The sequence below is a fragment of the Aphelocoma coerulescens genome, chromosome 1A (assembly GCF_041296385.1).
Source record: "Aphelocoma coerulescens isolate FSJ_1873_10779 chromosome 1A, UR_Acoe_1.0, whole genome shotgun sequence".
Lineage (NCBI taxonomy): Eukaryota > Metazoa > Chordata > Aves > Passeriformes > Corvidae > Aphelocoma > Aphelocoma coerulescens.
In genome coordinates, this window is record NC_091014.1 from 6,889,557 (window position 1) to 6,912,261 (window position 22,705).

At 43.2% G+C, this 22,705-nt stretch overlaps 1 protein-coding gene and 1 long non-coding RNA gene across 2 annotated transcripts; one reads left to right on the plus strand and one right to left on the minus strand.

Annotated features, from left to right (window-relative positions):
* Positions 1-359: 359 nt before the first annotated feature.
* On the plus strand, positions 360-19,110 carry DHTKD1 (dehydrogenase E1 and transketolase domain containing 1). The gene is made up of 17 exons (XM_069034819.1): positions 360-527; positions 2,261-2,416; positions 2,899-3,110; positions 4,777-4,971; positions 5,270-5,539; positions 8,577-8,748; positions 10,035-10,233; positions 11,085-11,397; positions 12,480-12,564; positions 13,168-13,307; positions 13,694-13,844; positions 14,783-14,889; positions 15,220-15,384; positions 15,718-15,800; positions 17,368-17,537; positions 18,057-18,142; positions 18,579-19,110. The coding sequence occupies exons 1-17, from the start codon at positions 371-373 to the stop codon at positions 18,678-18,680; spliced, it is 2,763 nt and encodes a 920-aa protein (XP_068890920.1). The 5' UTR covers positions 360-370; the 3' UTR covers positions 18,681-19,110.
* On the minus strand, positions 18,633-22,608 carry LOC138121414 (uncharacterized). Its single transcript, XR_011156180.1, has 3 exons — positions 22,528-22,608; positions 22,251-22,435; positions 18,633-19,338 (listed from the first exon to the last, which is right to left on the minus strand). It is a non-coding gene; the product is annotated as an uncharacterized lncRNA (long non-coding RNA).
* Between the last annotated feature and the right edge of the window lie 97 nt (positions 22,609-22,705).

Consider the following 22,705-nt stretch of genomic DNA (forward strand, 5'->3'; position numbering starts at 1 on the left):
CGCTGGGCACTACTGAGAAGAGTCTGGCACCAACTTCTTGACACCCACCTTTGAGATATTTATATGCATTCATGAGATCTTCTCCCAGTCTTCTCCAGACTGAACAGGCCCAGCTCCCGCAGTCTCTCCTCATACGAGAGATGCTCCAGAACCCTCCTCATCTCTGTGTCCTCCGCTGGACCCTCTGCACAGCTCCTTGTCTCCCTTGCACTGAGGAGCCCAGAGCTGGGCACAGCACTCCAGATGTCCCTCGCTCGCAGTCCAGGACATTACCAGTTCGTCACTGCAGGAGCCCCTGAGGGGCCCCGCTGCGGGCGCCGCCCCCGGGGCTCGGGGCGGGTCCGGGGGCGGTGGCGGGGGCAGCGCAGCCATGGCCATGGCGGCCGCGGGGGCTCGGGCTGTGCGCTGCGCGCTCTGCCGGGGTGGCCCGAGGCGCTGGTACCGCACCGAGCGCGGCGTCTACGGCTACAAACCGCGGAAGGAGGCGGGCGGGCGGGCGGCGGAGCAGCGCGGCGCCGGCAGAGCAGGTCGGACACCCCCGGGGCCGCGCCGGGCGGAGGGAGCGCGGCGGAGGCTGCCCCTCAGCGGGGCCCGGGCACGGAGCGGGCGCTCTGAGGTGTTGCGTGCGTTGTTCCCGGCGGGGCAGAGCGCAGAGCAGACCCGCTCCGAGAGCTCTTGGCTGTGGTTTCTGGAAGCGTGGGGTGCCTGGCCCCGCTCCACGGGCTGAAGAGAGCACCGACTGCTGAAGTTTCCTCAGCAATGGGCTCTCGGAGAGTTCTGCTCATAGAAGTACCTCTGCCGCGCGCCTGTCATTTTCCTTTTGTATCGTGGTGCTTGAACTAGCTAAACTGAGGGTGGTGAGACACTGAACAGGTTGCCAGGGAGGTTGTGGATGCCCCAGCCCTGACGGTGTTCAAAGCCAGACTGGATAAAGCTTTGATCAGCCTGGTTTAGCGGGAGGTGTCCCTGCCCATGGCAGGCGGGTTAGGACTAGATGGTCTTTAAGGTCCCTTCCCACCCCTTAACATTCTATGATTCCATTATTAAATACAGGTAACTCTCTCCTGTAGCAATAACTGTGTTGCTTTCAGCTCAGTTTTATAGTGCAGAAATGTGATTGCAAGCAGAAAACTTTCTGAGGTAGGAGTGTGGTTCTTGCGTTACCTTTACTCTGGAGACTCTGGTAGGAATTAAACCCACTGCCCAGAAGCAGGAGTGAAACAAATAACTCTGGACACTGAGGCCTGTCACAAAGTGGCCTCCTTGTTAATGATTAACATATATTTATGTAACATTTTTAAATTGCAATTAAATGGCCTCCTTTCTGAGAGCATTGTGGGTGATGTTAGCCTTATGTCTGGATTATGTCCCTCTGCTGTAGAACCCAGTAGAGAAAAGGGCCTGCTTTGAATGGGCCGACTGTGTGATTGTAATGGCTGGAGGAGAGTGTCGGCAATAGAAATACAAATGTCAGAGAAATAACTTTGTGATATGGTCTGAGAATTGCATTGTTTTGGAAAACAAAAGCCTTCAGACCTGACTACTGTCAGTGCTGTGTTTTTACCAGGATGAAAAACCCCTCCACATCAGGAATGCTTTATCAACTGGTTCGTATCATTAATTTGTAGCAAACTGTGCTTGCAGTATGTTTTATTGTTCGCAGTTTATCAGCCTGGTCTGTGCCTGTGCTCAGTGACAGTAATGTGTGTGTGACCTCTCAGCTGGTCAAATTCTGTCTTTGTTGATAATTTTTACAACATTTGGCTCAGCACATGCTTGGCTCCTGCAGACAGACTTTTGGTTTTTTGAAGTCATGGGATCTGAATTATTGTTAAGACCCAATCTTTCTGTCTTTCCAGCAAGGAACTAGGAAGCATAAGTGATAGGATTGATCTGGATTAGGAAATAAGACTTTATACACTAGTAATGTGCTGTTCTTGACTTGGACATACCTGTTGTGAAGAGATTTGAAGCAAAATGAAATAGCTTTTTATATGTGTACAGGAGCCTAACTTATGAGGGGAGCTGTGAGGGAAATCTAGAGTGTACTTGCTTGAGAATTGGATGGGGGAGCAGATGTAGAAGTTTGCTCATGGGAGCTGTTGTGGGTTAATAAAGTGGAAACAGCTGCCTAGAAAAGCTCTTTTTCCAGCCAGAACCTTGATGGTTGCCAGTGGACAAAACATTCCTGTGTTGATGCTGTAAGTGAATTTAATCTGAGCACGTGTGTGATACTGTTCTGCTTTCTCTTTGGTTTTAGTTGACCATGCTCTTGCTCGTTTAATAACTGCCTATGCTGAACATGGCCACAAAGCAGCCAAAATAAACCCACTGTTTGCTGGCCGAGCTGTTATGAACATGGTACCTGAAATCCAAGAGCTGGCTGAAGTTCTTCAGGGTCCTCTCGTTACTACAGGTGAGTCCACAGCCCTATCACAGCAAATGCTGTTCACGGGCGATTTATTGAGGGGCTGTGGCCTCTGTGGAAGAGTCAGATATTGAGTGGTGGCTCAATCAGTAATGAAAACTGTTGGACAGTAAATTGTCAACTTCAGCCTACATGTCTGTTGCAGAAATCATAGTGCAGTGAGAGGCTGCTTTCTAGCATCCTTAGAAACCATGAAAATTTGTACTTGTTCCTACAACTACTGAGGTTAAACATTAATTTCTTGTGTTACTGTAACATTCTATGATTTACCATAATACCTAACACTGTAGTGAAGATTTGAAAGTACAAGGGCAGAAGTCAAGAATTGTCTTTTCTTGGCTCTCTTAGAGTCTTGCTGTGGCCTTAAACAAAGGAGGGGGTTCTCTCTCAATGCTTTATTTTCTCTAAAACAGGTCTTAGTGCTTTTCCCTCTTCCCCCAAATTGACTAATAACGTTTATTTCCCACCAGGACTTATAAACATGGGAAAAGAGGAGGCTTCTGTAGAGGATGTGATGGCTTACCTGGACCATATATACTGTGGGCATATTTCCATAGAAACAAGCCAGCTTCCAACTTTGGAGGAGAGAGAATGGTTTGCTAAAAGGTTTGAAGAGCTAAAGCAAGAAGCATTTACACCTGAAGAGAAAAAGCACTTGTGCAAACTGATGCTGGAGTCCCAGGTACTTTGTTCCCTGTTACTGGGTTGTAATAGTCATGGGGTCTGTCATGGATCCTTTACTGTTCTGGACATGATTCATGCAGAAAAAGAACAATTGCTGTCCTGAAAGGCTTTGACAGTGTGCAGGAGGAAGAAGTACAAGGTTTTGCCTGAAGCAGTGCAGTGCAGGAATCTCATTGGAGTTTGTTGCTGAATTTACTTACCAGCCATTACTGAAATAATGGTGCTATAAACCCTTGAATAATCAGTCTTCAAAAGTGAGATCCTCTTAGATTAATGACCTGACAGCTCATATTAAATGTTACTGATGGGAGCACAAGGTTGAGCAGAGCTCTGTGAAGTCTTGTGCTCTGGCTTAGCTGCTCTGTGTTCTCCTCTCACCCTCATGCTGATCTGTTTTACTGTCCTTAAAGTATGCTGTCTCTCAAGGTTTTGGAAGAAAAAATCAGAGCTGGACTGAGGTGTTATCATATAGCACTGGCAAATACGGTGCTTTTCAGGAAGGAACCTTTGTTCAATGCCTTCTGTAAGGAAGTGAAATATTTATGCACTTTTGAAATGTATAGAGAAAATTTATTCCAATACTTTTGTACTGTGAAAAGTTTTAATTTTTTTCCCCTTTTCTTCCCATGTTATCCAGAAGGATTGAAAGGTAGAAGAGAAGGATCTGTGAAGGTTGGAAAGGTAGAAGAGCAGGATCTGGGAAAGTGTCCCTGTTTCCAGTTTTCCAAGTGGAAGGAGTGTTAAATGTAATATTTACCAATGACTAAACAGAAGTATATGGCCCACTTTCTTTTTTTTTGTTGCCTCTTTGGCAGTTAGAGGAATTTGATGGGGGCACAGGAGGTTGATATTGGGACCCTGATATGCCCCACTTTTATTTCAGTATGACCAGAACTATACTAAGAGTGTATAATTTAACCCTGACGGGAAATAAACTGCTTTTATATGTGATTAGTTTTGTGTACATTATTCCTTAGAATATTGTAGAATAGAACTTAATATTGTTCAACTAGCATTTGGCTCAGATCTTTGGGTGTGGCTTAGTCTTCCCTTCTCAGTTACAGACTTCATTGAGTTTCTGTCTTCAGCTGCAAAAACTAAAGAAATTTCCAGTGCTTCCAAAACTTGGTCACTTATTAGAGCTTTCTAGGAGGAGGTGAATGGAATGAAGTGAGAAGAAAATGAAGTAAATACAGATTCATTTTTTTTCTTCTCTCAAGCATTCTACCTATGTACTAAGGACTGTGCCTAATGTAAATCAAAATTAAACACTGCTTTGCTAGCACTTTGTATCTCAAGATAGTTATGGGTTCTATTGTAGAAGAACACCATTCCTTACTTTCCACCTAAAACAGGTAAACTACCAAGGAATTTGTAAATTAGTCTGGTGTTACAGTTCTTCTTGAAGCACCTTCCATGTCAGACAGAGAAATTTGGTCCTCGATCCAACATTTTACTGCTTAGGAGGAGATAAGAGCTGATTTTTCATAGTCGTCATAGCTTCTGGTCTCAGACTGTGTGGGTGGGGAGTGAGCTGAGACTTTCCAGGGGTATGTTTAGATTTGTATGCCTCAAGGGTATAAATATAAATTATATTTCAGTTTTATAAACAGAAGGCTGCTACTTAAAATAGCCTAATACTGAAGTTCTTCTGTTTTTAATAGGAGTTTGATCACTTCTTGGCCACCAAGTTTGCCACAGTGAAGCGATACGGTGGTGAAGGAGCAGAGAGCATGATGGGCTTCTTCCACGAGCTGTTCAAGATGTGTGCGTACAGCGGGGTCACAGATATCATCATTGGAATGCCTCATCGGGGAAGGCTTAATCTGCTCGCCAGCTTACTTCAGCTTCCTCCCGAGGTAAGAGATTTATGATCTCACAGGCAGTTGCCTGGTTTGTTTGCAGTAAAAGAAACCCCGAGAAGTTTGCCATGTTGTAAATGCTGGAGCAATAAAATGTTACCTGTGTGAGAGTGTTCTCCCTTCCAATCAACACTTCAGTGAACTGTCTGCAGGAGATTGTTGAAGGAACTCTAATGAAGGGTTTTATGTGCTGTTACTTAGAAGCATCCGTGCAATTTCAGGAGTAGGAGAGTGTTTTTCTTTCAACACGTCAATGAATCAGAAAAGGGTTTTAACCAAATCTGTTTCCATGCAGCTCATGTTCCGCAAGATGCGTGGTTTGAGTGAGTTTCCAGAGAATTCAGCAGCCATTGGGGATGTTCTCTCCCACTTGACATCTTCTGTAGATCTTGACTTCGGCTCCCACAGACCCGTGCACGTCACCTTGCTCCCCAACCCCTCACACTTAGAAGCCATCAACCCAGTGGCTGTGGGCAAGACACGAGCAAGGCAACAGACTCTGCTCGATGGAGATTACTCCCCAGAGAGCTCTGCACAGCCTGGGGACAAAGTTATTTGCCTGCAGGTATTTTTCTTACAATTTGTAATTGATCTTTGTAAGACTTACAGGACTAGAATGTCAGTAGGACTGTACATAGACATATCAAGCACAACTGAATTAATGTATGATGTCAAGAACTGGGATCCTCTTTATAGGGAAAGAGGAGGGCAAGGAAGAGTTTCAGGTGGCATATCTGGATGATGCTGGCATTTAAATAATTGCACTTCTAAGACTTCTGAATAACTGATTCTGATAACTCCCTTTATTTTAATAATATTCTGCATTGAGAGCTATGTGTGCTCTTTCCTCACTTTTGTATTTAAACCACCCCTGGAAGCCTTTCAAATTAATGGGTTTGGAGAAGAGCTGTCAACAAGGCTGCAAAATGTTCAGGAGGATTTGGAATTTTGTCATTTTGTCATGGTACTGTTGAAGACACTGCTGGAATTAGTTTTTACTCCTTGAACTGACTTGTATTGCTGTAGAAGCAATCCTAAATAGCTCCTTGATAAATTTTCTTCTCCTGCATTGAATTCAACTTGGAAAAACAAGTGAGTCAAACTCTTAATGTTTTACCAGGAGTAAAAACAAGCTGGGCAGAAATGTTCTGTAAAGTGTAACAAACATGGAGGAAGTTACATGTAGGAGTGAAAATGTATTTCAGTTGAAAAAATGTTTTGCTTTCTCTTAGAAAGGTGTGGATATTGTGAAAAAGCAGAAATGAGAATGCAAAATATTCTGGGCAAGTTTGGGTTCTTGGTTTTTTTATAAAAAATAAGGCTTTAGAGCATGCAATTGCAGGCAACTTTTGCTGCCCAGTGTGTCTCCATCTTTCAGTTATGTCTTAGTTTGAGAAGGTACTATTGTTTCTTTCTCATAATGTTGGATCTTCACCACATAGTAATTAAAGTACTATGCCTCTTTAAAAAAGGATTCTTCAGGATAAATGGACCCTCTCTATCCAAGAAATATTTAACTTTTTAGGATTCACAGTGGTAGAGAGGATTGCATCACAGAAAAGAGAAACATTTGATTCTGAGCTAAACACCTTCGTGTCAGTAAACTGATTTAAAGTATTCTGAAAAGGAAGAAAATGTATCATGGAACCTGAATGTCATTGCTTGTGATTGTCTTCAAGAGATACAAGAGTTAGATTGAAAACAGGCAAATTTTTAGTTGTAACTGTTAACTGCTCTCATTGAGATAACTGAGAAAAGAGATGAAAGCAGGCACCTTGTGTTTCAGAATCTTGTTTGTTTCTCTTTGGACTTTCAGTTTTTACAGTGCTTTCTCTTGAGAAGTATAAGCATAGACATTCTGAACTCTGAACTGAGGTTTATACTGGCATTTCTTCTCTTCTTCCACAAGCCTCAGTGCCAGAGCTTGAGGGGAGAATGAGTAAAGATCAGTTAAGGTGCCATTGTCAGTGGTGAGCTTTGTTGTCCAGGGTCTGAAGGTCTTCTTTTCTGGAACATCAGTGTGCTCAGAATTTGTAAGGATTATAAAACTCTTCTCGGTTAACTGCCCATGGACACCTCTGCAGTGTTTAATTGTCCATTTCTGCTGGAGAGTGGTTTATTTTTCACCTTCTCACATACCTTAACTCCATTTCCTGGATATCAGGCAACTACAGATGTTTATGATTTGAAACGAAGTCTGAGAGTAATATCTCCCAAAAACAAATTCCACTCTCAGGGTCACTGTTTGGTGAATTAAAGTTGATGATGACCTTTCTTTTAGCTTTTTGCTAATGCAGCCCAGAGAAAAACGTGCCCTAGCAAAAACTCTTTCCATCTTTTTGGTAGAATGGGTAAAATCCTACCTGCACCACAGGAATTGAATCCTCTGGGGTTTGAGATGCATATGAAGAGTCTTGTGTAGTTGAATAGTCACATTGTCTGTAGGCTTTAATGCTTTGGGATGTGCTAAAGGCCATAAAGTTTTCTCAGATGTTTTAGGGTCTTCACTCAAATGCTATCACCGAGATATGTAGCCTTCTTAGGCAGCAGAAGAAACCAGAAGGGAAAAGCAAAAACACAACATTTCAGGAACAAGTGTAGGATAGTAAGGGATAGAGTGGGGACTCTGGCATGTCTCTCTTGCAGTGGTTACCTTTGTTTTACTGTGATACCTCTTAAAAATCTGTATTGGAATGGTATAAAACCCAGTGCTGCTGTTTCAGTGGTTGATTGCACCTCTGTTACCTTGGTGTACATGCAGAAGGCTTGAAACCACTATTCCATAGCTAGAAAGTAGAACTGTCATTGGTTTCAATAAGAAAGTACATCTGTCTGCATAGTTACTTTGATCTGCAAATGATTGAGTCTGCATTCTGAGGAAGCTGTGATCATATTCATCAATGGAGAACTGTCTCCAATTTCAAAACATTGAAATGCTAGATGATATTCACTCCAGAGTCTCTAGCCTTTTTTGGAAACCTGGGTTGGATATCACAGTATTCTACCTTCCCCTTCCAAACTATTTTTTTTATTTGCAATATTTGCTATTGCTATTTTGAAATGTAACTAAGAACTTAGGTTTTATTTCCTTCTGAAAGTTTTTTTGGTTTTGAGTGCTTCCATTTGGTCCATTTTCCACTTGTTTTTCTGTTCTTGTCTGTTTGGTAAGGTGGAAATGGGCATCAGTCACAATTCACCAACATTTAATTTCAGCAAAGGTGTAGTGAATACTGTGGCTCCCTTTGTTCAGGGGTCAGTGGCTTGCCTCTGACTGCTGCAGCTTTGCCATAGCCAGGAAACTTGCAGTCACCTGGACACTTGTGGGTCAGTTTTACAAGGTTATAGTCAGTTCCAGGTAGGGATTACATCAGGCAGTTATGTACATTTGTTGGCTGCTATGACGTTGTGTTAGTGGTAAGGTTATATAAACTCTCAAGTTATGGAAACAGTATTCTGAGAGGGATTAAGAAGTGGGTCCAGCTGGAACTGTATCTGTTCCATGTACTCAATTTAGAAGGTCTTGCTTAATGAGTTATGGTTTTGATTTTGCTGTTCCTTCAGTGTTTCTTAATGAGACTTTTCCATCTTCTTCCCTGATGCAGGTTCATGGCGATGCCGCTTTCTCTGGACAAGGAATTGTTCCTGAAACACTGACCCTCTCTAATTTACCACATTTCAGAGTTGGTGGGAGCATCCATTTGATTGTCAATAACCAGCTGGGATATACCACTCCTCCAGAGCGAGGAAGGTCGTCTCTGTACTGCAGTGACATTGGTATGTAGGATTGAGTCACAAGCAATTGCCTGTTGTGTCAGAAAGTGTAAGCTGTGCAATGGACTTTTTATAGCAACTGCCTGTCAGCTCTAGGGAGAGACTAATATAACTCCAGTTTCATGGTAGAGTAGAAATTAAAATTATTATTGATTATTTCCTCCTACTAGCAGCAATTCAGGTGCTAAAAATACGCCCTCCCCTATCTTCTTTATGGCAAAGACTAAATATCAAGGGGAAATCTTGTCACATTTTTACAGGATGTGACAAAATAATTGCAAGATTTCGGTGAAATCTTTATAACTCATCTAGTTTCTGTCATATTATTGACAGCTTTTGAAAGGGTATTATAAGATGTATTATCAGTAAGATCAGAGACATAGTAGTTAGTTATCTTGTATATGTCTCCTATAAGTAAAAATACACTTTTGTATGCTTTTGACCTAACGTCAACTGTTTGTCTTACAGTTTCATCAAACCAAACAAGTAGATTCATTAAATCTGATAAGGTAGATAGCATATGTTATTACTGTTTTCCCTGGGCTGGTTTTGTGTTATGGTTTGTTTTTGTTTGGGTTTGGTTTTTTGCCTCCTTCCTTAGTTTTCCTTTCTTCTTACCTGTCAGTGAGGAGGGTCTGTAGCTGAGCTTTAGTATTTTGCTAGGGAGAGAAACTTGACATGAGCCAGGAATGGCTGAAGTATCTTAGTTTCTCAGAATTTGGACAGGTACAAAGGAGCACTGCTGCTCGCAGCCAAATTGTCATACAGGAGAGGGTGTTAAGATATTGAAACTTTAGAGTGTTCTCTTTAGTGAAGAGATTTCTCTGCCTGGAGGAGCAGTGGACAGAATGATATTCCCTACTAATAAGGGAGAAAATTGCTTTTGGCCTGTGTGAATTCATAGTAGTGATAGCTTAGGATAAGAAGGAATTAAAACTCAATTTCTGTTTGAAAGAAAAGCAATCAAGTAGTTCTCTCCCAGTCCCTGTATACTACCAGATTAATATGATGCAGGAACTGTGTCTGAGAAGTCCTCTGGGAACAAAGTGCTTATAAAGAAGTTGTGCTCAAACTGACAAATACAACAGGTTGGGCTAATTGCACTTTCTCTCAGGCAAGACTCCTCTCCTTACCCCAGTTCTCATCACAAAGAACATCTTTATTGGATTTGTTTTCATTATATTTACTTCACATGGATTGTCTGTAGTTTCAGCAGAACAGGTGTGTGTATCTGCTTTCTTTGGAAGGGGTTGGGTGTGATTCCTGTTCTGTTTGGAATCCCTGGGCAGGTAAAATTGTTGGATGTGCAGTTATCCATGTGAATGGGGATGATCCTGAGGAAGTTGTCCGTGCCACACGACTGGCTGTGGAGTATCAGCGCCAGTTCCGCCGGGATGTGATCGTGGACTTGCTGTGCTACAGGCAGTGGGGCCACAATGAGCTTGATGAGCCCTTCTTCACCAACCCCAGCATGTACAAAATCATCAGGTAAGGGTTGCACCACCAAAATGTGTCTGCACCACCTCAGTCTTGCTACTGCAACAGAAGTCTCTGTGTAAGATCCTTTGACATATCCACAGGTCCTTATGTAAATGCAGCTGCACTGTCAGCAGCCCTTCACTACAGTGGGAGTCTGATAATGAGATGTTAATGTGGGGAATCACTGCTGTTGGGTCTTGAATGTGTGGCTTGGTGCTTTTTGGAGAACAATCTTGGACATAGCTTTTGGATTTCAAATTTGTGACCACTGGTAATCAGAGGGCAAAGTTGTCTTCTGTGTGCCATGGAGAAGTGTGAATAATGTGGGAGAATGAGCAGGAAGCCAGCATGATGTTTGTCCTGTCTTTGCCTGGTCCTGCTGTGTCCAGTGGGGACTCATCTTTATAAGCATTTAAATGTATTCAGATGCCATCCTTACCCCCAAAGAAAAGCACACAAAAATTCACTTGCCAGTGAATTCTGGTATTTTAGGTGAAGCATTTGTGGAATGGTTGCCTTGATTCTCTCCAGTGCAGAAATCCTACTGTGAATTTCTCTGAAGAAAATATGCATGGTAGCACAGAGGGAGTTTTGACTTGTTTTTACTTTTAACTGCCAATTATAGCGCTTTTTTTTTTTTACTTTTATTAATAAAGGACTATAAAACACATCTGTAAGAGAACTGTTACCTTTCTGAAAAGCCAGGAAAGTGAACTTCATGCAAATAAGTATAATGGACCAGGACACTGTTTATATGAGTTTTTCATGGTACCTGACTGTATTAAGATGGTATTTCCTTGTTCTCCTGTGACACTGTTTTTAGGCTTAATATCTATGGGGTTTGATTCCCTCCCTGGCAGATCCCGTAAGAGTATCCCAGACACATACGCAGAACACCTCACGGCTGCTGGGCTCATGACTGAGGCTGAAGTGTCTGAGATAAAGACCACGTACTATTCCAAGCTGAACGATCACCTTGCCAACATGACTTCGTACAGTCCACCTCCTACCAACCTGCAGGCTCACTGGAAGGGCTTTGTTGAGCCTTCTGCCAAAATCACCACCTGGGACACGGGGATGCCTGTGCCACTCCTGCAGTTCATTGGAGTCAAGTCTGTGGAGGTGCCCAAAGAGCTCCAGATGCACAGCCATCTCCTGAAGACCTATGCACAGGTGAGTAGAATATCATGATACTTCTGATCCCATGGCTCAAAGGTACAACCTGGTACAGGGAAAAGACTAAACACAGCAGGGTTTCCAGTTAAAGAATAGCATGGTATTCTCTAGGAAAAACAGCTCACTGTTTCAAGGCTGAGATGATGCCATTTTTCCTCCAGTTTTGAAGAAGGTGTATCTTCCTCTCCAGGTCTGACCATATACTTTAGTTTGTTATTTCAACAATATTTTATTGCAATGAAGAAAAAAGCTCATAGAGTAATACAGTTTATTATTCTTACAAATAGAAAGAAACTATTATGATAACTTACTAACATTTATATAGTTGGTAATTAGAATGAGTACTTTGCGAGGGAATGACTCAGGAACCTGGCAATAGTGTACACAGTTTCCAAAGCCAGTAGTGAGTGTTTTATGACTTATATATATAAACATAAGACAACATGTGGGGCCAAGTTTGACAGTCAGGGTTTGATAGCTCCTAAGTTTGTGTTTGGTTTGGGTTGGTTTTGGGTTTGTGAATGTTTCCCTTTGATGGATGATGAGTGTGTGCAGGTGTCTGGTTGGCAGCCAGAGAGAGGAGGTGAGTTGAGTATTTCAAAAGACTGATGTTTTTGTCTTCCCAGCCCAAGGCAAGAACTCCACAGCTCAGTGTGATCATTTGTCTGCAGTTCTGCAGGCCAGAATAGGGAGGAGTTCTGGAGACTGAAATACTTACACCTGGTATCTTTCATCACTGCTAACCAGACAGACCAGAAGTCTGCCAAGACTACACTTTGTGCTGTGCTAAGATTTTTCATATTTTCAGACTAGGATTAATTAATCAGTCCACAGTTTGTTGACTGGGAGGTGGACACATGGATCATCCATGGTTTTGTGGTCCTCAGGCAACCTTCTTCAGGATGTGCTGAAATAAGACTCTGTATTCAAATTCAACCTAAGCTGGCTGCAGGAATATAGCATTTCTCTCCATAGTGTGTAGTGTTTTTCCTAGCTTCTAATATTAGTCTGGGCCACCAAAAGAGCTACAGATGGAAAAAGACAAAATAGTAATTTTTTCTTGTTCTTTACTTGTTTAGTCAAGAGTTCAAAAAATAGAGGAAGGAAAAAAGCTGGACTGGGCAACAGCTGAAACTTTAGCATTTGGTTCTCTGCTGAGCCAAGGTAAGAGGCAACTAGACAGCAGACAGTAAAATATTTTTGCTTTAATGTCAATAAAGGATAACATTAGATTTCTTAGGTGTTTCTAAGTAAAAAGATTGATATGATGTATAAATTTGACAATTTGCATGGTCTAAGAGAAGGTAAATATGAATCCTATATGTCACTAATATTTGTAGACTGAGTCTTAAATATCTTCAAAGAACTGTAGCTCCCTCATACTCCCCAAAAACATTTGTGCATAGAGATGAGCACGTGAGCAGTGCAGATGACATCAGTGGGGCTCCCAAGTACTTTGTGTGCTTTATGCTACTATTTCTTCTCCCTCCTCTCTAGCCTGAATTCAAATCTCCATTTACATATGATACAGAATGCACATTTTTTTGCAGTTTGCTTCAATAAATTGAACCGTTTTACCCAAAATAATGTCAGAGCATCTGTGTGCTTGTGAGTTGGAGCTGTTGCCGGTTAAGAATTGCATCTCAGATGTGATGCTGCTGATGAGGGGAAATCCAAGAAGAGATATAACAAGAGATAGAATTATTTCCTGCATGTTTCCTTTTTCCATGACTTGCTGATTTGGTGTTTTGTTTGTTGCTTGGCAAGGGTTTAATATCAGACTAAGTGGACAAGATGTTGGTAGAGGAACCTTTAGCCAACGACACGCGATGTTGGTTTGCCAAGAGACAGATGATACCTACATTCCTCTGAATCACATGTCCCCAGACCAGAAAGGTTTCCTAGAGGTAGGTTCTGTGGCCCACAAGACCTGATTCTTCAAGTTGTGCTGAAACAATCCATTTTTTAAAGCTGCTGAGACATATGTAGGCAGTATGTATGTTCTGGCAAACCCCAGATACAGGGACATAAAAACTGTCAGGGCATCCCTATTCTTTGTTGTTACAAATTACAACTTTAACAAGGGGGTTTGCTTTTCCTTGAGAGATCAGGTATTATTCTTTTCCCCTCAGTGCCTTCATTCAAAAGCAAAACAGCAAAAAATCAGACTCTCAGTTGCCTTTAGGAGTTCATGTCCTCAGTGTGCCCAGCAGTGATTGCCTGATTCCAAGGGTTCTTAACCCTTGGTTGTTTTTGTCCTCACCCACCCCTCCCAACAATTTCCTTTTGTTAGGTGAGTAACAGTCCCTTGTCTGAAGAAGCTGTGCTTGGTTTTGAATATGGAATGAGTATTGAGAGCCCTAAGTTACTGCCAATTTGGGAAGCTCAATTTGGAGACTTCTTTAATGGAGCCCAGATAATATTTGACACTTTCATTTCTGGAGGTGAGTGTACTAGGAACTAATATATTTAAGAATCAATCGTTTGTATTATGCACTTTTTTAGAAAATCCTTCCTCTTTCAAGTAAAAGGGCAACATGTTGTGCAAAGAATTCTGTTTTCTCAAGGAGTTCTGTGAGCTTGCCTGTGAGGTCCTGACTTCTGTGCAGCTTTTCTCTGAAGACAGTACATGGAAAATGAAAGACTCCCTGGCAGAGTACAGTCATTACAAAAGGACAATTAATTATATTAATGGCCTTTCTTCCCCCACATTTATTTTACTGTGTGTATATATGGTTGATAGCTTTATAGACTGTACCTTTCCTTTATGAAGCATCTGAAAAATTCCTGAAGCAATAGAGAAGGAAAATAGTGATTATTTAAAACAAACAAACAAAAAACCCCACAACAACACCTTACTAAGTTTGACTCTTAACAGGTTTTCTGAGTTCTCAGATATAAAACCTCTGTAGTCATAGATGGAAATTCAGAGGCCCTCTTATCCCACCCACATGTATTTGAAGCTGGGATGAATTACCTTCTGGATTTGACTGCAATCTCTTATATTGTGCAGGAGGTTTGGCAGAGCTCAGGGGAATGAGCACTGCTGTGTTAGCCAGGACTGGCTCACAGGATGCTGCTGGGATCACACATGTAGAGATGAAGTTTTAAAATTTCACTGTCATGTGCTCCATGTGGAGACATAAGTCTTCTGGGAGCCCAGAGCTACATGATGATTTCAGAAACTTCAGTTCACCTAATGTGTGTTGTTTCACTGTAGTGAACCTCAGGACAAAATGCCAGCAGCATGTTTCAGGCTTGTATTTAATGATGTGGAAGTTAGCTCTTCTTTTTCCTGAATAGTTTGTGCAAAGTAACGTGTTCTGTGGCTTTATGTTCTGTGGAAATCATCCTTTCCTTCCTCCTCATTCTGTGTTTCTAGGTGAGGCCAAGTGGCTTCTGCAGAGCGGGATAGTAATTCTTCTTCCCCATGGCTATGATGGTGCGGGCCCTGAGCACTCGTCCTGCCGGGTGGAACGGTTCTTACAGGTACCCACCACACCTCTCAGGGTCACATATCCCCAGCACAGCACGGGCAGGCAGTGCTCTGGGAGCTGTGCTGCAGAAATACAGAATGGGGGTTCCCGGTGCCCTCGTTGCAATGTGCTCCAAAGAGGCAGTTCAGATGTAACCTTGCCAGTTAAATGCTAAATCCATTTCTTCTCTGAAGTTGTTCCTCTCTTGCAACCAATGTCTGAATTTGGGTATTTGCTAATCTGCCCCTATACGGGTCAGTGTGCCTCTTGTGCCTGGATTCTTTCTTCCATATTGGTCTCACTGCTTGCTTTTTACAAGGTATTGCTGTGTTCCCCTGTACAGATGTGTGACAGCTCAGAAGAAGGAGTTGATGGTGACCAGGTCAACATGTCAGTTGTGCATCCCACCACCCCAGCACAGTATTTCCATTTACTCCGGCGGCAAATGGTCCGAAACTTCAGGAAACCTCTCATTGTTGCTTCTCCCAAAGTGTTACTCAGGCTCCCAGTAAGCTGAAAAATGTCCTTCCTCTTTCTTTTATTTCTCCTTCTCTTTATTCTCTTTTGTGTTCCCTTCCCCTTGTTCCTCTTCCTCTGCGTTCTCTGATTGTTGTTTTGGGGTCAAATCAGTGGGATTTTGCGTGTTTGGGGCCAAATAGGTTGAGGATTAAAGCTGGGTGGAGGTGAGCTAGAAGTAGGGTTCATTCCTGATCTGACGGTGTCCTTGGGAAGGAGAGGGAAGACTGTGCATTTTGTACTTACCAAAGCCCTGTCTCAGTATTCTTTCTGACTCTGGGAAAAGCAGCAAGATTTGGTAACTTCCAACTCTTCCTTCATGTAGGCTGCTGTATCAAGTTTTGAAGAAATGGCCCCAGGGACAACATTCAAGCCTGTCATTGGTGACTCCTCAGTAGATCCTAAAAGGTAGCTCTGCTTTCTTAGAGGAGAAGCTCAAAAGAGATGTCCTGTCCCTTTCTCCTACCCAACAGCTCAAATTTGAGGTGATATGAAAGAGGTGACTTTGAGGGGAAAATGTTTCATGGTGGGCAACTGTGGTTAGTTTTACTTCCTCTCCTTTTCTTCTGGTAATTGTTGGTAGTTACCACATCTGTCTGCAAAACAGTGAAGTGTTCAGGCTGTCAGCCCTTGGCCTCACCAGGAGTTTGTGACTGTAGTTACCAACCTGGTGGGTCCTGTTCTGCACCATGTCCATTAGCTGACAGTCACTGGGAGCAGCTGTGACGAATCATAGAATCATAGATTTGTATAGGTTGGACCATCAAGTCCAATCTTAGCCCAACACTGCCAAGCCCACCACTAAACCATGTCCCAAGTGTCACATCTAGACATTTAAATACCTCTAGGATGGTGACTCCACCACTACCCTGGGAGGCCTGTTCAACTGCTTGACTGTTTCAGTGAAGAAATTTTTCCTAACATCCAGTCTAAACCTCCCCTGATGCAACTTGAGGCTGTTTCCTCTTGTCCTATTGTGTGTTACCTGAGAGAAGAGACCAACTCCCACCTGGCTACAACTGTCAGGGAGATGTAGAGAGCGATAAGTTCCCCCCAAGCCTCCTTTTCCCCAGGCTGAGCCCCCCAGCTCCCTCAGCTTCTCCCCATAGAACTTGTGCTCCCAACACTTCCCCAGCTCCATTCCCTTCTCTGGACAGCCTCCAGCACCTCAGTGTCTTTCTTGTCATGAGGGGCCCAAAACTGAACCCAGAATTTTTGTTCTGGGGATGGAATGCCTGAGCTGATGAGGTGGGGCAATAATAAAGTGTTTGTATATCTCCATCTCTCTCCCTTCAGATGTTACAGTAAATCCTGTTCACTATGACCAATTCAGCCTTAATTTTTTTTCCCTTATCTGCTCCTTGCCTCAGTAGTACCCAAGTCTGAGCCTCCTTCCTATTTGCTTCCTGACCCCCGATCAAAAGGCTGGAAGTACTTTAGCATCTTGGGTTTTTTAAGTGGGATGGTGAGGCACAAAGCGTGCAGTTTATCTCGTTGCTTTGTCCAGTAAGATTAGGCAGCCAAGACCTCTGTGATTGCAGGAGGGTGTAGTGTCTTTCCAGCAGGCAATCCTGCTTTGGCATAGCAGAGAATTGTCCTCTGGAAGGACTTCTCTCCCTCTGGTTTGTTTTCTACAGAGAGTGCAGAGATGACCAGCTTTGACTGGGTGTTTAATTTTTAGATAGTCAGGGCTAAGAGAGATCAATCCCATTGTAAGGTAACTTTCCCAGAATTACTGAAGAAACAGGACCTCTGAGCTCTGGCGTTCTGTGCCCAAAGGTTAGGTTGCCAACTGTTGGAGGGAAGTGGGAGAGAAGGGAAAGCCAAGAAGAGAAAAGATGGTCTAAGGAAAGCAATTTAGCTTTATAAAGTTGTCTTTGAAGTTTGACTGGTTGCTTTGGTTGGAAGTGTGAAGCTGTTCTGCATCAAGTTTCTGTAAAACACTAAACTTGGAAACATTCTTATTTTATTTTAGTGTCACCCGTGTGGTGCTGTGTTCTGGAAAGCATTACTATGCTCTGGTGAAGCAAAGAGAAACACTGGGAGAGAAGCAGCACAGCACAGCTATTCTGAGACTTGAAGAGCTCTGTCCTTTCCCCCTGGAAGCTCTACAGCAAGTGTTGAGCAAATACAACCATGCAAAAGGTCCGCCAGGCTTCTACCTTTGTTTTCTAGTCTCTTTGAAGTTCTGAACTAAATCTGTTGCCTGCCTTTTAAGATGAAGAGCTTTAGTGGCTTTTTCCTCTTTGTTCTCTCCCTCATACATCCAAGTGTTTCTGGAGTGGGATGTTCCAGAAATGTTTATCACTTGTGCTAAAAGAACTTGTTTCTCTGCTATTGTTAGCTTCCAAGAAGCAGCACAGAAAATTAAGAGTGAACCATTTGAGACTTTTTTTGCATTGGTCTTTGCAGTCCAGCCCTTTTAGTAGCTTTTGAAAACAGCAGTAGAAAAGCAGAATATACACACAGTATACCCTAATGGTGGACATACTTTGGGTTTGAATTCAGCTGCAACCTGCAAGGGAATTGAGTGTGGCATGCCTTCATTTCAAAGGTAGTGGCAAGACAGAAAAGCAGAGGTGCTACAAAAACAAAAATTTTTTTTCTTTCTTTGCTGGAAAGATAAATATGTATGTTTGTTATGTACCCTTATCCTTCCTTTAGTCTTCATCTGGAGTCAGGAAGAACCACAGAACATGGGTCCATGGTCCTTTGTGTCTCCACGGTTTGAAAAACAGCTGGGGCTTAAGGTAAGATGTCCCCCAGGTGTTTTAGTCTTTAAAATGAAGTTTGAAGTTCTCCTTGAATGCAAAGGTGCTTACAACGTAAACCTAATTCTGATGCCTAAATCAAATATGTGTTCTAATTTCAGCTACTTCTGCTCTTTATAGCACCATTGGTGAAGAGCAGGACTGGAGCTTTATTTTACATGGTGTTCAGTCAAAGTAGACAGGATAATGAAAGATCCCAGGTAGGGGAATAGGAGGAGAATGCAGAGGTGTCATTTGCTCTGGCAGATCATGCACTATAATGTCCTTGGAGCCATGGTCTTCGGGAGATGGGGGGATAACTTCCTGCATTACCTCCAGCTGGGACTGCCCAGTATCTCACAGCAGATGTCACTGTGGCATCAGGACCTCGAGATGTGATTCTGTCCTTCATTAATAATTTCCCCTCAAATTTCAGCTCCGTCTTGTGAGCAGACCTCCTCTACCAGCCCCAGCAGTTGGCATTGGAACCCTCCACAATCAGCAGCAGGAAGATGTTCTGACCCACACATTTATCTGAGTTTTCAATGGACTGATTGCTCCGGATGTCAGTCATGTTTAGTGCCTCCTCCTGTGAAGAAGAACAAAAGCCAGATCCTTAAGACTCTTAATTCTCCAAAATGGAAAAAAAAAAAACAAAGGTGGAATAAGTTTGGTAACGATTAAACAATTTTTCCATGTTGGGGAATACTTAAAAATGAGAAGTGCCTGTTACACCTGATACTTCCTGTTCTCTTACACAATTTTCTACAAAATGTCTTCGTAAAGTTAAAAATCCAGTCCAGGGGACAAATTGGTGAGGTGACTGTGGAATACCTTATATCATGCTGCTTATTTGCACTTGAGAGTTTCCTGGGATGGTGCGTGTGTGGAAATAGGTTCTATTTCCTCTGTTTCCATGGAAGTGTTAGTGCTGCTTGATCAAATAAATGCTTCCTCATGCCTGGGAATGAGCCATTTCTATAGCAGAATGTTGTGGATTCTCTCTTTTTTCTTTCCTTGAGGGCCAGGAATGCAATCTGTTGTGGCTGTTGGTGCTCTTCTCAGTGCATGAGTTATTAAAGCAGGATTCCCATTGCAGGGACCTTGCAGGATGGCTCCTGAAAGCTTCAGGCACCACTGTTTTTCTCACCTAGAGGGTGAGAAATCCCAAGGGATGGTTTGAGCACAGCTGTCATCTGCAGAAAGGAAAGAAATCAGTCTTTATTGGGAAACAAAGGATAAAGGACCAAAACATTGAGGTTAAGTAGGAGAATAATGAAGCCAAATGGAAGATGGGCATCCCAGGCTGACCCGTGTTGACTGCCCCAGAACAGCATTCTTGCCACTACAGGATTTTTCCCAGCATTTTTCCTTTCCTGGTTTCAGGGTGAAGTTGGCACTTCTTGCTCTTCTCAGTTACCTGGGCAAGCAATGTTTAAGTAATCCAAACCCACTGTGAGCCAGAGACATTTCTGAAAAGAAACAAGTGGAGTTTAACCAGATCCAGCACTTGCAGATGAAAAGTCATGGTGGGTAAGAAAGGGCAGATCACAGGCAGGGTGTGCATTCACTTGGGGAGACAGGTCCCAAAATCATCTCTGAAGCCTGCTTTAGTATTTCATCCTAGTTAATTCACATATTTATTCATTCACTCCATATGACCCAGAAGTAACCTCTGTAACCTCTGTTCTGTGATGTTTCACATCACTGCTTTAGCACATCCATCACAGCAACATGAAATCATGTTTCTCCCACTTTGCTCTAGCAAACTGCACAACTTCCTGCACATCCTGAATAGCTTTATCTAATCAAGGCATATTCTGCTTTAAATTTCTGCTGATAACTAGAAAAAGGAGGCTGAAGACTAACGTTGCTTTGGCTGCAGCTGTAGCCAAGGAAGTTGTAGAGCGCAATCACCAGCCTTGACAGCACGCTGATGATTACATAAACCCACAGTTTTTCACTATGATGGTGCACACAAGGGAAGAACAGACCCCGTGTTTTGAGTTTCATGTGGCCCAAACCAGACCTTATTACACACCACTCCCCCACGGGCTGTGCAGGTCTGGTTATCCAACCAGGTAAAGGATGCTCAAGTGTTCCGACCCTGTTTGATCCTCCTGGTGGGAGACAAAGCTATTTCTGTAGTGCTGCTCAGCTCAATGCCCCCAGCCCCACTGGTGTGCCATGGAGCTCCCCAGGGATACTGGGGTAGGAAGGGAGAGCTTGAGCACAGCTTTTCTCAGCTGCTGCAGACTCCCTGCAGAACACTGCTCTTGCATGATGGCTTACAGCTCCCAGGAGCAAGGCAGAGCACTTGCTGACTTGGGGGCTCTGTTTCTCCCACCAATTTTGGATGCACATGAGGCTGTTTTCCATCTGTGCACCTTGCTCTTCTCTGCTTGCAGGCTGGGACATCCCTGCACAGTGCTGAATTGCTTTTGCTTTGGGGAAAAGAGAAGCAGAAATTAGAATCATAGAACCATAGAATATCCTGAGTTGGAAGGGACCCACAAGGATCATCAAGTCCAGCTCCTGGCCCTGCACAGGACACCCCAAGAGTCACACCAGGTGCCTGAGATGCTACACAAGTTGGGTGAGTGGGGAACAGAGCAGGTCTCAATCCTCGGACAGGATCTGTGAGTCATTAGCACAAGGAGAAGCAAACCCTTGTGTGCTGTTAGATAGCAAGGAGCTAACTAGAAAGAGAGAGTTACAGCATTTGTGCATTGTGGTGTATCAGGATTTCCAGAAGTGCAAGACTAGAATGAAAACAAGTAAAGACATTGAAGAAATGAGTTGTTAGCAGTTCATTAAGGCAGCAGAAACTTAGTGACAGAAAGAAAATACACCAGGAAAACAAATATATTAAAACAAGTATTTTAGTAACAGTGATGTAAGTTTAGATTTAAAAAATACAGTCTGAACTTTGAAGATGAAAAGTTCTGGACACAGTAGTATTTTGAATAAGCAAAGAAAACAATGCTGCATTTTGACTTTTTTGCTTCTGTCAGTGGGAACCCACTGACATAGAAACATTCATTCAGCACACCTGAAGAGATGCATCTGTATTAGTATGGACTGAAGAAACCTCCTGGACCTTTTATCAATCACCAAAACAGAGGCCAGTGACTTAGAGACAGGAAAGTTTCCTAACAAAACCTGTAATTTAATGAACTTCTGAGATAAGTATGGCTAAAAATCTGAACAAAAGGTGATTACAAGAAACTTCCTGAATCTTAGCTACTAACCCAGCTATTATTTGGAGATTATAATCTACAAGTAAACTGCCAGGTCCATAAATTAGGGGCATTTGTCAGACTGTACAAGAACTCTAGGTGAAAGTAATTTCTATGGAGCGCCTCATTAGTAGTTGTAAAATTATGACTATATAAAACTGGAAGAAAAAACTTCTCTAAGTGATTTCAGATAATGAAAGCTATTGAGCAAAGTTGTTTAGATATTGTAGCAAGGTCTTGGTTAAGAGAATTTCTTAGGGAATGTAGAGTGCAATCCAAAATATAGATTCAAAGTTTTGGAGGAGCCCTAATGCTTCACACATTTTGTGTTCTCTCTTGGTAACTTAGCCTAATACAGGAAGATTTCAAGCTTGTGCTTGAATAGGATGAGTTACTCAGAAAGAATAAATGCTATTTTAAATTGTCATATCTAAATCTTGCAGTAAATTCTGATAATCCTAATTTTATAGACCACTGGCTGTTGTAACTGAGAGCTCTGTAGGTCTGATACCTGTTTTGGTGATTGTGGGATGATATTGGAATAGGTTGTCAGGTTTACTTCACAGAATCACAAAATCAATTGGGTTGGAAAAGACCTCCAAAACCGTTGAGTCCAACCTATGACTGATCACCACCTTGTCAACCAGACCACGGCACTGAGTGCCTCATCCAGGCTTTCCTTAAACACCCACAGGCATGGTCACTCCACCAGCTTCCTGGGCAGCCCATTGCAATGTCTAATCACCCCTTCTGTGAAGAAATTCCTACCAATGTCCAATCTAAACCTCCCCTGCTTGAGGGAGCTGCTGCTTGAGGCCACGTCCTCTCATCCTGTCGCTGGTTGTCTGGGAGCAGAGCCCGACCCCCACCTGGCTGCACTCTCCTGTCAGGGAGTTGTAGAGAGTGAGAAGGTCACCCTGAGCCTCCTTTTCTCCAGGATGAACAATCCCAGCTCCTTCAGCTGCTCCTCACGGAACTTGTGCTTCAGACCCTTTTCCAGCTCGGTTGCAGTTCAAACTTTGGACATGCTCCAGTGGCCCAATGTCCTTTCACCCTGTGAAATTAACACATCCATCTGTCAATACGGGTGGATTGGGCAGTCATTAAAACCCTTTGGTACCAAACCGCTGAAGCTGTGCTTTTCACCTGGTACTGCTGTACCAACAACACCACAGAAACGCCGAAGCCCCGGAGGCCCGCGTGAGTGAGTGAGGGGTGGGGAGCTCCCCGCGCTCGGGCAGGGCTGAGGTGCGGCCGTGAGGGGCCGTGCCCGCCCCTCGCGCCGCGCGGAGCACTCCGGGAGCGCGGTCCTTCGCCGCGGCGG